At 44.8% G+C, this 17,609-nt stretch overlaps 1 protein-coding gene, 1 non-coding gene and 1 pseudogene across 2 annotated transcripts; all 3 read right to left on the bottom strand.

Moving 5' to 3' along the window:
* Window positions 1–760: 760 nt before the first annotated feature.
* Window positions 761–16,469, bottom strand: LOC120032565 (exportin-1-like). Its single transcript, XM_038978704.1, has 25 exons — window positions 15,934–16,469; window positions 14,938–15,069; window positions 14,201–14,302; window positions 13,848–13,920; window positions 13,585–13,646; window positions 13,432–13,476; window positions 13,117–13,298; window positions 12,767–12,815; window positions 12,556–12,675; window positions 11,068–11,196; window positions 10,595–10,753; window positions 8,647–8,844; window positions 8,223–8,361; window positions 7,794–7,975; window positions 7,164–7,320; window positions 6,689–6,852; window positions 6,331–6,465; window positions 4,944–5,127; window positions 4,364–4,470; window positions 3,616–3,810; window positions 2,974–3,142; window positions 2,485–2,619; window positions 2,052–2,208; window positions 1,777–1,873; window positions 761–1,612 (listed from the first exon to the last, which is right to left on the bottom strand). Exons 2-25 carry the CDS (start codon window positions 15,061–15,063, stop codon window positions 1,466–1,468), a joined length of 3,213 nt encoding a protein of 1,070 aa, XP_038834632.1. The 5' UTR covers window positions 15,064–15,069; window positions 15,934–16,469; the 3' UTR covers window positions 761–1,465.
* Window positions 1,950–2,076, bottom strand: LOC120033077 (annotated as a pseudogene).
* On the bottom strand, window positions 3,323–3,459 carry LOC120033075. The gene has a single exon (XR_005473913.1). It is a non-coding gene; the product is annotated as a small nucleolar RNA SNORA5 (small nucleolar RNA).
* Window positions 16,470–17,609: the final 1,140 nt, after the last annotated feature.

The following is a 17,609-nucleotide window of genomic DNA, read 5'->3' as shown; positions in this document are numbered from 1 at the left end:
TGTTCGACTTTTTCCGCTAGTCTCGCGGTTACACCATCAGCAATAACTGTTTACAAATGGCGTTTCATTCACAAGCAGCAGACAGTCGAGAGCACCAGCCAGTAGCCACTGAGGGGATTCGATTATCTGGCCCGGGTTACCCCAATGAGGGAAGGATACACCGAGTTAAAAGTGATTTAATTCGTTTTGGAACCGGGCTGCCTCCAGGGCGTGTGCCAGGTGGCCCCTTCAGTAATGACTAGGATTGTTTTCACATGCATAAGTGATTGCTTTTGATCTGCTTTCCCATTGAGAACTCTTTTGAAATTTCCAACATATATTTGATGGAAAATATATGTTTGTTTCAGGACGAGTCACAATGCTACCTTGTTGACAACATTATAGAGCGACGCAGATTACGGTTCGATTTGAGAGGGTGCTCCTCCCTCACCGCTTGTGCCCTTTCACGTCACGGACCATAGACCGGTGAACTGCGGTCATGTTTATAGATGGCCCTCATTGGCACCAGCAGACAGCGCACCTTGCAGACATTTTATTAATTTGGGGAATTTGTCAGAGAAGTAGTACTATGCCACGGCATCGTTTTTTTATTATTTTTTACTCCAAAGTATTTAATTAAGTAATTTGACCTTAACATTCAACCTTCCTCTCAAAATGCAGACTTATCAGTGAGTGTTTAATGGTTTCAAATCCTAATTCAGATATTGGATTTAATAACCTTCAATGATGGAAGGAAACACAAACAGAATAGGACATACACAGTTTTGTAAAAATAACCAACTTTATGTTCCCATAGTACTAAGACAGCTTTACAAACAGGATGATATGCACATAACCTTCCTTTGATCTAACATTCTTGTCCAAATGTCAGAGCAGTCAGTTTTTGGTGCAAACAAAACCTGACTCGCCACATAAAAACTGCTGCCAAAACAGAAACAAAGGAAGCAGCGTCATTTACCGTCACATTCATCTGCAGGCTCCTCCAAAAAACACACAGTTCTTTCTATTGGAGCACTTCCTGACACTACAGCGCTTTTTAAAGTAACCTTTTTACGTGTGCTTTTAACATATCTTACATATAAACAAATAGAAGGGGTGTTGGTGGGGGGGTGTAGGGAAAGAAAGAGGGTTAAAAATAATTATTTCAACTTCATGCACGGCTAAACAGAGGATGACCAAACATATAAAGCATGAATTAAGAGGGAAAATAAGCAATACCGTATTATTACACAAATGACTCTGTATAAAATGCGTCCGTATGCAAAAAAATGTGAGTGCCCGAATCATAGGCGCAATTCTCATTTACATATTGGCATTGATTTGGTCGACAAAGCACCTCTCAATCTCACACACACACACACACACACACACACACTTGACAAGAGGAGCTCCCAGCTTCTCTTGGCTTTCTTTTTTCCAAAAACTGTACATGTTTACTGTGGTGTTCGTTCCTATGTGGCGGCGCTCAGTCGCACATCTCCTCGGGGAGCTCATGGGGGTTGAGGATGCCGGGGACGGACATCTGCAGCTTGTGTTTCTCCTCCTGGGCCTGCCGCAGCGACGTCTCCCGCTCCTCCAGGAACAGGTCTGTGGTGTCCTCGCCAGCAAACTCCTGGACAGGGAGTAAAGAGGAAGTTGAGTGTGAGGACAAATATCATGTCCATCTACCATGCTCCAGTGGTTTGACACCTCAGACTGATAGACACGCGAGGGCCAGAGAGTTACTAAGCGTTTGCACCCATGTGTGTGTGTGGCTACAAAACCAGAGTGACTCACCTTGATCTGCACCAGGAAGTCCCTCAGGTGCTCCTTGAAAGCGGGGATGTCCTGGTTCAAGCTGAACAGACCTGTTACAAACACCTTCACCTGGGCACTGGAATGGAGAGGAGAGTCAGGATCACAACACAATCACCTACCTACAGTAAGTAGATCACTTTAGATCAACTAGTTATTGTCTGTAGTACAAATGTATCCCCAACACCAATGTAAAAGAGATGAGGCCCATGAACTACAGGTTCACTGTGGCAGCCATTTGGGCCAAACACACTTACTCTTGTAGATGGGGGAAGGCTGTCTTGAGCAGGTTGGCCACGTATTCCTGAACGTAGCCCTGGTTGTTCTGGCTGGCTGGGTTGAGGGAGGCGCTGATTTTACCCTCCTCCACCAGGTTGAACATGTACGCCAGGATGGACGCGTGCATGGTTAGCCCTGCAGAAAGTCAAGCATAACATCAATTATACCCACGCTTGTCTGGCACTCACCAATGGCACTTAAGCACATTGTCGTGTCCATCTGCCATGTCTGTGTTTGACTCTGCTGCGATGTGACATCAAAGTTAAATATCCCCATCAGGAATCAAACCATCTACCCATCTAGTGTAAAACGAGGACTTGGATTCCTCGCCTGTACCCAACACTTTTTACAGTACCATAGATGTTTCCGATGATATTTAAACGTCAGCCAACGATCCCAACACCCCCTCACCTGCTGTGTGCGAGGTATCTGTGACGACAGAGAAGATGTGCTGGAGGATGTCACAGAAATAGGTCTGGTAGAAGCTCTGTGCGGCAGCCTCCTCCTGGGCCACGTTTTGCAGCAGGGTGTAAAGAATCTGCAGACCTGGGGGACATAACGAGACAGACGGAGAAAGAGAGGATGTGGGATGAGTGGCTTGATGACAATAATAAGCAGGGCATATTCCACAATGTACCGAAACAACTATTTTCTCAGACTCAGATTAAGCCTAGTCCTGGACTAAAAAGCTGTTCTCCATTGAAGAAAAAAAAGCCTTAGTCCAGCATTAGAGTTCACCTGTGTCTGAAACGCCCATAATATTTGAAATATAGAGTTAAGTGAACTGCATTTCACCTCAGAGGCGTTTGACAACCTCATTCATCAACACAGATCCAATCTCGTGAAAGTCATAGTATGTATGAACAGGTAGTTAAGGCCAAAGCATATGTAGGGTCCTACCAGTGTCTGCAACATTCCTCATGGTGTGTTTGAAAGCCCAGATAATGGAGTCCAGAACCAGTTTGAACTGGGCCGGGGGAATGGAAAGGAAGGCCGGGAAGCACTGCGAGTTCACCGCTTGGAGGAGGTAGAAGAAATGGGTCCTATGCTCTGGGTACTCCTCAAAGTCCTGGAGAGGAATAAAAAGGGGACAATTAAAGTTGGACAATGTCAGTGGAATTACTTTCTATAAGGAATAAAGACTGCTTGGATTATCTCAGTCATATACAGTCTTTGTTCACATATACAATTACAAAAAGTATCCTGTGTTCAACAATCCTGCACAACCATGCATTGTAAAGACTTGACCAATTGTCTGTAGTACAAATTTATCCCCAACACCCACACAAAAGGGATGTGGGGCCCATGAACTACAGGTTCGCTGTGGCAGCCATTTTAGCCAGTGCGGTCCATTGTGGAGGAAGCACCGAATTTGACAAGGCTGCACACTAACAAATGTCTTTCTGTTAATGTTCCTTTGACATCATGTGCAGTCTATAAGGGCCACTCAGGCCAGCTAAGAATATGAACTAATTAATAGATTACAGCATTTTTAGTATAGTGCTATAATAGTATAGTAGAGGAAACATCTATGAAACATACTTTATTGATCATGTTCAAAGTGCACTCGAAGACTGCGTCGAAGATCTTCGGGATCTCCCCGGTGATGTGTCCGCCCAGCTTGTTGACGATGGTCGCCATGGTGCTGAGCACCTCAGGCTCTCTAGCGGCGGGGACGTTGCGCTGGTAGTCAATGAGTACGGCCTCCAGCAGGGGCGGGACAAAGTTCTCCCCCACCTGAAGAACCACGAAACGTGGTAGAACGTGACCAGTTAATAAAAGGGACATTCAATCTAACAAAGCAAACTGTCAGATAACTGAGGGCTTGGGGCTCCACTGGGGGATAGTGGTGGCTCAATTCATTGGCACCATAGTTATTTTAGAGGAACTAACAGGAAAATGCTATATCTTTGTCTGTGATTTGAGCTATTCTCTGCCTTTTCAACCTGTAAGTGGATGAAATTGTTTCCATGGGCATGATGCCTCTGGATAAGGTTAGGGCTGTGTGGAGTGCAAGCTAGTCCAGACAGCGAGTTGGATCTTTCTGGTTGTCTTTCTGACTCCCGTTTCTCTATGGTGTGGTTTAGACAGGCCATCTATGGTCTGAGAGACGCCCGCTCTGATCCCACCATTAGATGAAGATTTTCTGTTTATTTAACAAGGCAAGTCAGTTAAGAACAAATTCTTATCTACAATTACAGCCTTCTAAGAGGATCAATAGATAACCACTGGTCTACAGCATTCCCTACAGGCTGTGACTCTAGATTTAATTAAGACAGGACAGACTCGCCATTTGTGGGTCGTTGGAGCGGCTGACCCAACCTGAGATCAGCTTGAGCGTTTCTCTCTTCACCGTCCTCATGCTCCGGATCAGGGGCTGCTTGGTCACCATCTCTCCTAGCAGGACAATAGAGCGTTAGTTAGCTAGCATAGGGTTTAGTGTGTTAGCATGGAGGTAGAATTGGAGAGCTCAGTGACGCTAAAGAAACGTTATTATGCCGCATTCAAAACAACTGAGAACTTCAGTGCGTTCAAGATAACTGGGATCTCTGAAAAAAAAAAAAAAAGAGCTCCAACTGAGAAAAATCGGTGTGAATGGTCACCCAGCCCCGACTTTCCGACCCGAATATCACTGACGGCATGATTTGACATCGTATTTTTTCCAGAGTTCCCAGTTGTCTTAAACGCACCGTTTGACTGGGCTTATAGTTCTGTGACTGATGCCGCAGACAGTTAAGCACACACACACTTTGACAATCAAGTGCCTCAGGCATACAAGAGTGACAGACCCACACACACCAAACAAATAAGCACCTCGGGCACACAGATCAGATAGACCAGAGACAGACGACTAGGCACACACGTCTCACCGTTGGTCTGGATGGCAGAGGAGATGTTCTCACTCAGACACTTGTAGACATTGAGCATGTCCAGGTAGATGCGTCCCAGCTGCACCACGAAGGGGTGTCCCACGGCCTTGCAGGCCCGCACGTTGGTCTTCAGGATGCTGCCCAGCTGACGCACCGTCTCCGCATCCTTCAGGATGTCCACATTCTGGGGGAGAGAGTCAACAAGTCAGTTGAAATGCTTTCACCGCATCTTCAGACAACATATGTTAAGTCGCTCTGGATAGCTTTTACCTCGAGTGTAAAAAGATGAGGCTTTGCGAGTTGCTATTTACAACAACAAATGGGAGCAAAAGCATTTGTTGCTGATAAAACGACAAGGGCATCTAAGACGGTGGGTTTTCCTCTTCATTTCTCCATGGCACAGTGGTACAAGGTGGGTGACACCCTTGTGTTGTTTGGGTTGTGGAGGAGATGTTCGTGGGCTATACTCGGCCTTGTCTCAGGATGGTAAGTTAATGGTTGAAGATATCCCTCTAGCGGTGTGGGGGCTGTGCTTTGGCAAAGTGGGTGGGGTTATAATCCTGCATGTTTGGCTCTGTCCGGGGGTATCGTCGGACGGGGCCAGTGTCTCCCGACCCCTCCTGCCTCAGCCTCCAGTATTTATGCTGCAATAGTTTGTGTCGGAGGGCTAGAGTCAGTCTGATGTATTTCTCCTGTCTATCCGGTGTCCTGTGTGAATTTAATTATCTTTCTTTCGGAGGACCTGAGCCCTAGGACCATGCCTCAGGACTACCTGGCATGATGACTCCTTGCTGTCCCCAGTCCACCTGGTCGTGCTGCTGCTCCAGTTTCAACTGTTCTGCCTGCTGCTATGGAACCCTGACCTATTCACCGGACGTGCTACCTGTCCCAGACCTGCTATGGTCAACTCTCTAGAGACAGCAGGAGCGGTAGAGATACTCTCAATGATCGGCTATGAAAAGCCAACTGACATTTACTCCTGAGGTGCTGACCTGTTGCACCCTCTACAACCACTGTGATTATTGTTATTATTATTTGACCCTGCTGGTCATCTATGAACATTTTAACATCTTGGACAGGTTCTGTTCTAATCTCCACCCGGCACAGCCAGAAGAGGACTGGCCACCCCTCATAGCCTGGTTCCTCTAGGTTTCTTCCTAGGTTCTGGGCTTTCTAGTGAGTTTTTCCTAGCCACCGTGCTTCTACACTTGCATTGCTTGGTGTTTGGGGTTTTAGGCAGGGTTTCTGTACAGCACTTTGTGACATCAGCTGATGTAAGAAGGGCTATATAAATACATTTGATTGATTGATTGTGTTGCATCCATACAATTTAAAATGCTTTGAAACAGGTAACCAAAACACAATCCCATAGTGGAGTGTGACTTACCTTGGTGGCCTGTTGGATGATGCTGTCCCACACCTGGTTGGGTAGCAGCATGTACTTCTCGATGAGGTGCTCTTGCACGGCCTGGTCCGTCTGGGCCCCGATCATGTAGCCCACCGCCTCGTAGAACGTGTGCACCTGAGGGGAAGCGATACGAGGTTGATTATGGTCATATGAACAACTCCAGCCATTTCACATGGCTGTGACAACTGGAAACAGGGTGCGCCCTGAACTTGGCCAATAGAAAATTCAAATCCAGTGTTGCTATTTGAAAATGTTTTTCAATTACTACTTAGTTTTGGTTGTTTTCAGAGGCCTGTAGCTCAACTGTGTTACGGCTACTCTTGGTGTATCTGTGTACCTGTTGGGGCTGGAGGTCACAGATGATGGTGTTGATGTTGTTGAGGATCTCATCGATGAAGGGCATCACCTCGCCCACCTGCACCTGGATAAAGTGGCGCCGGCACTTCTGGGCGATCTTGATGAAGGTGTCGCACGCCATGTCCTGCACGCCATCGTGAGTCTCTGCCGGGAATAATTACATTCAAATAAAACGTTCAATAAAAAGACACTGTTGGGACGTGTTCATTTGGACATACTGTAACGGAACTTTTTTTTTTAAAGCTTTGAATCGTAAACCGCAAATGACTTTCTTATTGGACTAGTCCAGGTTGTCCCTCCCTTTTTGTTGGCGTTCTTCTGTCTTGTGCCAAATGAACAGAGCCCTGGTATTTTGCATGGATGCAAAATCACACAAAGGAAATCCATTTTCAAACGACACTGAAAACAGTATCTTTTTGAGATATGCAAGTGGTGGCCTGAACAAAGTTGCTTACCGTGCATGAACTCAAAGAGCTTGTTAACAACAGTCTTGAGGAACTTCCAGTGGGCTCGGAGGAAGCGTGGGTACTGGCCCACGATGTACATGATGTTTGAGGCGATGATGGCCTTGTTGTCCTTCCCCCTCTTCTGCTCACAGAGGCCCAGCAGGTCCTGGAGACATGATGAGAAAACGACAGTCGGTCAATAACACAGAAACGCAGCTCAGTACATCCTGACAGTCACTCTACAGCAGCAGAGTTGGGGCCAATTACATTTAAAGTCTTGTCAGGTGACTTGGACGTGTAATTTCTCCATAAGTGTCATTCAATTCTTTTTTTTTTTGCCAAATGTCGGTTCTATCAATCACTCCAAGCACCCACTGTTCTGAGTCCTCGGCCCCTCATGACACAGGCTCAACACGCAGTCGGACTGCAACACCTCAAGGGGCAGGCCATTCAATTTCTGAACAGTAAGGGGAACATTTCTGGTCTAACAGAGCACGGAATTGATGACTAAGACCAGCAACTACTGTATGTGTGTATTTTCCCCTTTAAAGACCGTAGCTACCTGTGAAGGTGCGACGCGTGTATGTGCGTGGTTGCGAGTGCATGAGCGTGCGCTGTGCCCGTTAGACTACTACAGACCTTGATGACGGTGACCAGGAACCGCTTCTCGTCCTCCTCGTGCATGGCTCCGCTGATGGAGCCGATGGCCCAGCATAGCGTGTTCAGGTTCCTCCACGACCACTCTGTCCCGTTGACCTGGTTGTGCAGCTTCTCCGTCATGATGCGCTCCGTGTCCGCATAGTCCAAATGGGTCAGGTAAACTGGGGGGGGTGGGGGAAGAGAGGGAGGTATGCTAGTCACAGAGGGAGTATGTGAATAGTTCCCTGCGTTATAGACAGCGAACAAAAGTGTGTGGGAGAGATGTGCGTTGCGTCACTGACAGAGCGATCAATTGTGGAATTCCTTTGACAAAGGAAAAGATTGAGGATTAACTGACATTAGAGACTAGAGAGAGAGGACGTGTATATGTGTGTGGAATGTTCAGACTGTCCTGGGCCAGGCACTTACCCAGTGTCTCTCTCATGTTCTTATAGAGGTTGATTGAGTCTGTGTCCTTCATGAACTCTCGGACCACCTCGCCCTGGTCGTTCTCCACCACCAGCACTTCCTCTGGCTTGGCCATTCGGCTCACCATCAGCGTACGCACCTGTGTTACCGGGCAGACATGCCAGTGACTATTAATGGACAATCTAAATAAAGTAATCCTATCAGAGACACCATGAAGCAGGGACACAGTAGAACAGCAAGGTTGTGTTCAGAAGGGGGAAAAGAGTTTGAAGTGGTGGGAACCTTGTTCGATTGTCACACATTTTTTTTTTTGTAGATTGCTTTGCTACGCTGTGCCCTATGACACGACCCTGAAGGACATTGGTTTGGGGGAAGGTCAAGTGTGTGTGTGTACCCGTCTGTCGGTCTGTGTGTTAGTCCTCACCTTGGAGAGCACGGGCAGGTAGAGGTGCCGTCGTGGCGGCACGTCAAAGTGCTGGCTCCCAGAGAGCAGGGGGGAGGTGGAGGTGGAGAAGGGACTCTCCCTGTAGAGCTCGGCCGCCAGGTGGTTCCAGTACTCCAGACAGATCTTAAAGATCTCTGTCTCCTCCACCTCAGACACCAGCAGCATGTAGTGGAGAGCCTGGAGGGGGTGATTATAACAACAGAAGGTAAGGAGAATGTTGAGGATTGGGGGTTAGCTCCATTTCAATGGTGCGTGACTTGAGGACGAAAACAAAAACTGAACAAAAACAGAATAAAAATAATAAAATGCAGATAATAAACTCAGATAATGCGTAAAAACCCAAATAACTTTACAGATCTTCATTGTAAAGCATGTTTCCCATGCTTGTTCAACTAACCATAAACAATTAATGAACATGCACCTGTGGAACGGTCGTTAAGACACTAATGGCTTACAGACGGTAGGCAATTAAGGTCACAGTTATCAAAACTTAAGGACACTAAAGAGGCCTTTCTACTGACTCTGAAAAACACCAAAAGAAAAGATGCCCAGGGTCCCTGCTCATCTGCGTGAACGTGTCTTAGACATACTGCAAGGACGCATGAGGACTGCAGATGTGGCCAGGGCAATAACTTGTAATGTCCGTACTGTGAGACCCCTAAGACCGCGCTACAGGGAGACAGGAAGGACAGCTGATCGTCCTCGCAGTGGCAGACCACGTGTAACAACACCTGCACAGGATCGGTACATCCGAACATCACACTCGCGGGACAGGTACAGGATGGCAACAACAACTGCCCGAGTTACACCAGGAACGCACAATCCCTCCATCAGTGCTCAGACTGTCCGCAATAGGCTGAGAGAGACTGGACTGAGGGCATGTAGGTCTGTTGTAAGGCAGGTCCTCATCAGACATCACAGGCAACAACGTCGCCTATGGGCACAAACCCACCGTCGCTGGACCAAACAGGACTGGCAAAAAGTGCTCTTCACTGACAAGTTGCGGTTTTGTCTCACCAGGGGTGATGGTCGGATTCGCGTAGGGATGAGAGTTACACCGAGGAAGGAATGAGAGTTACACCGAGGCCTGTACTCTGGAGCAGGATCGATTTGGAGGTGGAGGGTCCATCATGGTCTGGGGCGGTGTGTCACAGCATCATCGGACTGAGCTTGTCATTGCAGGCAATCTCAATGCTGTGTGTTACAGGGAAGACATCCTCCTCCCTCATGTGGTACCCTTCCTGCAGGCTCATCCTGACATGACCCTCCAGCATGACAATGCCACCAGCCATCCTGCTCGTTCTGTACGTGATTTCCTGCAAGACAGGAATGTCAGTGTTCTGCCATGGCCAGCGGAGAGCCCGGATCTCAATCCCACCTGTTGGATCGGAGGGTGAGGGCTAGGGTCATTCCCCCCCAGAAATGTCCGGGAACTTGCAGGTGCCTTGGTGGAAGAGTGGGGTAACATCTCACAGCAAGAACTGGCAAATCTGGTGCAGTCCACAAGGAGGAGATGCACTGCCGTACTTAATGCAGCTGGTGGCCACACCAGATACCGACTGTTACTTTTGATTTTGACCCCCCCCTTTGTTCAGGGACACATTATTCCATTTCCATAGTCACATGTCTGTGGAACTTGTGCAGTTTATGTCTCAGTTGATGAATCTTATGTTCATATAAATATTTACACATGTTAAGTTTGCTGAAAATAGTTGACAGTGAGAGGACATTTCTTTTTCTGCTGAGTTTAGTGTTTGAGGTCAAAGGTAAAATTGTTCTGGCTGCAGTACAGGTTGGGGAGGAACAAGAGAACTGTTAATACGTGACTTATGGATGAAAGCGATCGATTCATGCATTTCTCCCCAAAAAACATTGTAGGAACAGTATCTCTGCTGTTATTGTCCAGTATTCACGGCATTAACGTTACCTCCACGAGTGTCTCCCTAAGGTTAGGCCTCTTCTCGATGAGCTGTCCATGCTCTTTCAGGAAGGTGCAGAGGAACAGGCTGAGGTTCTGGATGAAGTTCTGCTCGTCGTCCTTTCCGTTGGAATATGCCAGGCGGATGTTGGTGTTCAGGGGGAGCATCTAACACGCAAAGAGAGATAGGGGAAAATACAGATTATTTGATGCGTCAATTAGTGTTAATTCACAACAACAAAAAATGGAAAAACGTATGCTAACTTCTTAATAGTTCTTATGATGCCTGCAATATGATCGTTGTTGAAACACAGAGGAGTCACATAGCGTCTGCAGTATTCGGTTTAAAATAATATATGTAACCCATCGGTTTGTCCTGCTCCATTATTTGGGTACCACTGCTACAATACAGTTTTGACAGTAGGCTTAACTGGCCAGCAGATGGAGCTATGCATACCAGTTTGAGCTGACATGGTGTGTACCTGTTTGAGCTGACCCATGGTGAGCGTGAAGAGGTTGACAAACTGCTCCTCATACTGGTTGACGCTCACGCCGGCGATCTCCGTCAGACACTTCAGCGTCACGTTGCGGAACATGGGCACGTTCAAGAACTGGGAACGGATGAGAGGAAGAAGAGGTTAGTCAACAGGGTCGTATTCACTAGGCACCAATCAGGAGAAAACTGACTGAAACAAGGAGGGACTACTTGAGCTTGTCCAATAAGAAAAAGTTTTGGACCGAAGTTGAGTACACAAGACTGAATCCAAACATTACACTTGATTTTATGTGCATTTTACATTCTGTACTTTGACGTATTTCCTGATAACGAAATCTGAAAATACTCTGGATACATTCAGTAACATAAGAATATTCCTGAAAAATGTAGGGTAGGTGCAACATAAGACAAAAAAAATGATAAGGATTTGAGTGAGAGGACTAACTGGTGTCTCCAAGTGGCCACACACCTCTCAAAGAAGAGTCTTCAACTATAAGCTTCTTTTTTTTGCTCTCCTATCTGTGCTGTTGAGGAACTAGAGCAAGCACACTTGTAGTTTAGTCCTGAACACATCCCCGCCATCGCACAATTACTATTGTGGTTTATGCAATCCAATAACACCCCAATATAAATCGCAATCTGGGTCAAGTGGGCATGATTTGAAAGCTTATTCTATTGCCAACATGACCAGATGTTATAAAATATGATATTACAGTGTTCAAAAGGCAATTCAGAGAAACAGATCGGAATTTTGGTGCACATAGAAAGGAGTCATGACTGCATTCAGGCGCTGCTGCAAATTTTCTTCACAATTAACAAACATAGGCTCATTCTGTTCAGAACAACCCAGGGTATGATGTCATAGCATATTGTAACTGTACAACAAACAGTGATCATAAACTTTGACACTGTATATGACTTGAGTTTTGAGATTTGGACATATGAAGGTCACATTTGGACGAGTGTTTGGTTTGCTTGTATGACATCAAAGCGGTATTTATTATAATCCTCAGGTCTCATCTCTCAAAATACAGTCCTGCTCAGCCACTACAGAGCTCTGACGTCATGTACAGCATGTTATTGTACAGCAACTATGTTCCAATTTAGGCACTTATTAGTGGCCAAATCTGCCATTTTCAGCTCGTATACGGGTACAAGTGTACGGATGTTTGCAGCAGACCAAGTCGCCGAAGCAACAAGGTGCAAATGTCTCAAACATTCACAATATTGTTCCTCCGGTTCTTACGCACTTGCAGGCAAAACCAATGCAAGAGCGCCTTTGTGAGAGGATGCCTATAGTTGAACTGCTGTTTCAAGTTTCCACAAGCCGGTATTGCTGTATCACATCAAAAACACCACTAAATTGCCTAGGGAGATGTTTCAATGGAACCGAGAAGTAGTAATAAGCCAATACTTAGTCATCTAATTTTCAGTATGGGGACAGGTGCAAGTGAGTCATCAAGAGTTGAGTTACCTTGTACACCAGAGTGCTGATCAATTTGGTCTCAAATATGTACCCCAGGGGGATCCAGTTCAGGAAGCGCAGGAGAGTCTCGAGTGTGGCTTGGACCAGAGTGGCATTCTGGGAGTTTTCCTGCAGAAAATGTTTGCATTTAACTTGTGTTGGGTATTCAACATGTCAATTTCATATCAAGACAGTTTAGAATCCCTGAGCCATTGCTTACCATGACAAACTGGCAGAGCTGGAATATTTGCGAGAATTCATTGCACATACTGAAAGAAAAAGAAAATCATTACTAAATAGCATGTCAGTGTACAATTCCATCTTATCTACCCATGCTTTCAAATAATGTGATAAAAATGTTACAATTCCGTTGCCATGAAGAGACTGGTAATGATACCAACCACTAATACTCAGGGAAACAGACTCTTTCTAATATACAGTACATCTCCAAGCAGCCAAAGCATTTATTGTATAAATAAGCATTCAATTGTACTGTGTAGACTAAATTGTATCCTGCGCATATGACAACGTTTAAAGTTATTAGGTAGCTGGATAGGAGATGTTATGTACCTGTCTTTCAGGTGCTTGGCCTTGACCTGGGTCATCTGTCCGCTGGAGAAGTCAAAGACCTCCTCACTGAGCAGCTTGAGGATGATCATGTTGTTCTGACACAGGCTCTCGCTGGTGCGGCTGGCACCCACGATGTCACTGATGAAGGTGGGCCAGTGCTTGGGCCACTCCTGCTTCAGGATCTACACAAGCAGAGGAGACACGTTGCGTTTGATTGTTTCGGTTTTAACCAATTGTAATGACAGGACAGACGTGTTTCTTACAAAATTGCTATATATATATATATATATATATATATATATATATAATTTTTACCTGTACGAGGATCATGTTGAGTTTTGCAATGTACACTCCATCTTTCTGAAACACAAGATTAAAAATGCAGATGAAATTTGGGAACGAGCACAAAATTTCAACATGGAAAACATTGCAGCGAGAACAGAGTCAAACACAGGAACGACTCTTTACCTCAACATTTGCGGCATCAGATGAGGTCTTGATAATCAGACCAACGACATACTTCTTTATTCCTGAAAACATGCAGAAATGTTTGACTCAACATAGTCAAAGATCACATGTTTGTGTCTGCATAACACAGAACATTAGCTATGTAGTAGTCTAGCCACGTTATTCCCTTATCTTAATGTCACTGTTCATTCCCAAGGCTCGTATCTCACGCACGGCCCTAATATAGTTGTGTTATTCCAAACAGTCTATGCAGCAGGTGTTACCTTCACATTGATTTCTTGGAAGAATCTTCCAGCGTGTTTTGATCACAGTCTCCAGAATTTGCAGTGCATAGTACTGGAATGGAGAGGGAGAGGCTTAGACCATCAGGAAAGGCATATCACTCACAACTTCATCTCATTTCCACTAATAAGACAGATCTTGTATGTTTGATATATATTGGATAAAATACATCAAAAGCTAACAAATGTAACAAACAAGATCTACGCATCTCTATGGATCCAACTGGACTGCCAATGCCTGGCTGTAATGATATGCTTTTCAATGTTGACTTATATATTCGCCCTGGTTAGAGGATGTAAACCGATCACAAGGAATGCATCACTGGCACACATACTTTAGTCTTCATGTTCTGAGAAAACTCCAGGATGGTGTCGACTCGTGTCCATGCGTCCGGGTGATCCTTCAGGTTTGTCAGCACCTCCTGTGCCATGCGTTGCTGTGGAAGACGAGAGAAACTGTTCTGAGATCTGTGTGGCTTTAAAGGTCTAATCCGCCGTTGAAACAAAGCATTAACCCTGCCACTAAGGGATGGAGAAATGTAAACACTCAAATTCATAGAGAGCAATGGATGCAAGGACTGATCTTCCATGATATGAAAGTTACAGTTTTAACCATGTTCAGGCTATACAGTGTTTGTTTATGTTTACAAACATGGGAGTAAAGTAAGTTTGTATTTTGAGTCATAATGGGGTACAATTGTCTGGCTACCTAAACTCCTTGCTTCGGCCAAATCCTACACCACGCCTACTGACGTAAGTTTCTTCCTCGCAATGAGTCTGGATCTGAGGTATTCCAGACAATTTCTAGAATGGAAAGCTATTCTCGACCGTAGGACTAGTCCCATAAACCAAAAGGTTGGGCGAGAGCCAAAACACACGTGGGTAACGCAACTGAAAATTCGGCTTTGGCTTTGATACTAAAAGCCAATTAGAAATGATCCAATCACTGGTTACTTTTTTTTTGTACAAAACCCCTGATTTTGAAGTCACTGCAAACAGCCTCAATGACTGCAGTCTGACTGAAGTATGTGGCAAATGACAGAGCAGCAGAAGTGCAAGGAGCAGCTCTCACCTGTGATCCAATGTCATAGTACATGGAATTGACTACATTGTCCAGCAGATTGATGTCCAGCTTTTGACTGAAGTCTAGCAGCTGTCTTGCTGCATGATCCGCCAACATTGTCATGTTTGCTGGCATAGAGCTCTAGGAATGGAGGGGTGAAGGGAAACATGAGAACAAATGGCAGAACTTAACTACAGACAGATCTGTAAATAAAACCTAACTAGAAGACCAAAGATATTATTTTCACTCCCTATATTACTACCTATGCCTACACCCACCCAGGTAACAACAATGGCGAAATATTGAGTGTGACAAATTGCGACATCACTCGCAAGCCTGTAAACTTAAATAGATTGGGAACTTGCGACACCATGGACCACAAGTGGTACTTATGGCGCGTTCAAGTGCTAGTCGGAACCAGAAGAATCGAAAATGTCCGACTTATAAACTGGTTATAGTTAAACACGTGACGGGTTTAAACCAGTTAGTCATTCGGACATTTCCGAGTTTTCTAGTTCCGAGAAGCACGTAAACGCGGCAATACAGCAACCCCTCCCTCCATCCAGCGATTCAAGAGTGCTGCTATTGCTAGTTGATAGCTTGCTAGCTAGCTTGCTAGCTTGCTAGCTAACGTTACTGTTTAACTTATGGCTAACTTAGCATTTACTATTGTTAGCTAGCGTTACCTCTATTGTGTATACCACTTAGTTACGTCTAAATTAACTGACCTCAAAGTTGACACAGGTCTAACTAATCGTATAAACTAACGTCTGGCTAATGTAGTTATGTCTGTAAGTCTGTAAGATGATTAAATTGCGAGGCTTCACTCACTCGTATTAACAAATTATTAAGTAATATTCAAGTTAGTTTAGCTATCAAATCAGCTAACGTTAGATACCTAAAAAGCTAGTTAGCTAATACTAATAGCTAGCTGGCTAACGTTAGTTACATCACTACCCAAACTCAAGAAATTAAACCCACTAAACAGCTAGCTACCAAACGTACCTTATTTAGTCTTTCCGTTGTAATAATAAAAAACTTTTGCTCTTATTTTTCAACTCTCGTCTGGCTGGATGTCAGGCTATCTCATGGCACACGTTCCAGTGTGGTTGACATTCGCTAGCTAGCTTCCTGGCTAATTAGCTAGCTAGGCAAATGATTTATGTCCTAATAGCACGTTGTTAGCTGTATGTCCTGCCACTGAAGCGAAGTTTCAGTATGATAATGTACATTTAACAATTTACCATATAGCAAATAAATGTCCACGGACTAGTCTAGAAGTATCTTAACAATGATTAAACCGTTGCTGACGGCGAGAAATGTTATCAAGTTAGCCTGCTAATGCACAAGCCAATGATGACTTAGCTTCCCTTGGCTAGCTAACAATTTACGGAGTCACACGTATTGCGTTATTCCGGTTCATAATCACAAAATAAAATAATCTTGAGTTTATTATTGGTTCTATTCGTATATAATATTTGATAGCAGGGCTGTGTAAGAGCGTGTACGCTAGCTCTTCATCTCATGCTTCAAACCCAAGACCGGTTGAAACCGGTTAAGACTGGGATATTCCATCTAGGTTTTTCGGCCCATGGCGCCGCGTAAAATTTGGACTATGTGCACGCCCTTGAGTGATCCGATTGGTTTGTCATAAAATGGTACAAGGGTTGTCCTGTTATTTTACGGGCTAAAGATGCTGTCAATCAAAATGAACATCCATCCTTCAGCACCCATGCGGCTGTGTTTTCCGTTGGTCTGCGGGGTCCACACACCCCAAAACATATATAATCAATTTGGGTTGGTAAATGACTTCATGTCTATGTACTGTACATATACTTGAAATCACTGGCCGCTTTAATAATGGAACACTAGTCATTTTAATAATGTTTAAATGTTTACATACTGCTTTACTCATCTCATATGTATATACTGTATTTTAGTCTATGCCACTCCGACATTGCTCATCCTAATATTTATATATTCCTTAATTCCATTCTTTTATTTTTAGGTTTGTGTGTATCAAATCAAATTGTATTTGTTATATGCACCAAATACAACAGGTGTAGTAGACCTTACAGTGAAATGCTTACTTACAAGCCCTTAACCAACAATGCAGTTTTAAGAAAAATAAGTGTTATGTAAAAAATAGATAAATATTTGTTTTTATTTTTTACTTAAAGAGTAGCAGTAAAATAACAATAGCGAGGCTATATACAGGGGGTACCGGTACAGAGTCAATGTTAGGTTAGTCGAGATAATTGAGGTAATATGTACATAGTAGGTAGGTAGGAGTTAAAGGTAGAGTTAAAGTGACTATGCATAGATAATAAACAGAGAGTAGCAGCAGTGTAAAAGAGGGGGTGGGGGGGACAATGCAAATAGTCTGGGTAGCCATTTGATTAGCTGTTGAGCAGTCTTATGGCTTGGGGGTAGAAGCTGTTAAGAAGCCTTTTGGACCTAGACTTGACGCTCCGGTACCGCTTGCCATGTGGTAGCAGAGAGAACAGTCTATGACAATTTGTAGGGCCTTCCTCTGACACCGCCTGGTATAGAGGTCCTGGATGGCAGGAAGCTTGGCCCCAGTGATGTACTGGGCCGTTCGGACTACCCTCTGTAGTGCCTTGCGGTTGGAGGCCGAGCAGTTGCCATACCAGGCAGTGATGCAACCGGTCAGGATGCTC

This window comes from Salvelinus namaycush, chromosome 39 (genome assembly GCF_016432855.1).
Source record: "Salvelinus namaycush isolate Seneca chromosome 39, SaNama_1.0, whole genome shotgun sequence".
NCBI lineage: Eukaryota > Metazoa > Chordata > Actinopteri > Salmoniformes > Salmonidae > Salvelinus > Salvelinus namaycush.
Note: the sequence above shows the minus strand (reverse complement) of the source record. Positions and strands in the feature narration are given on the sequence as shown.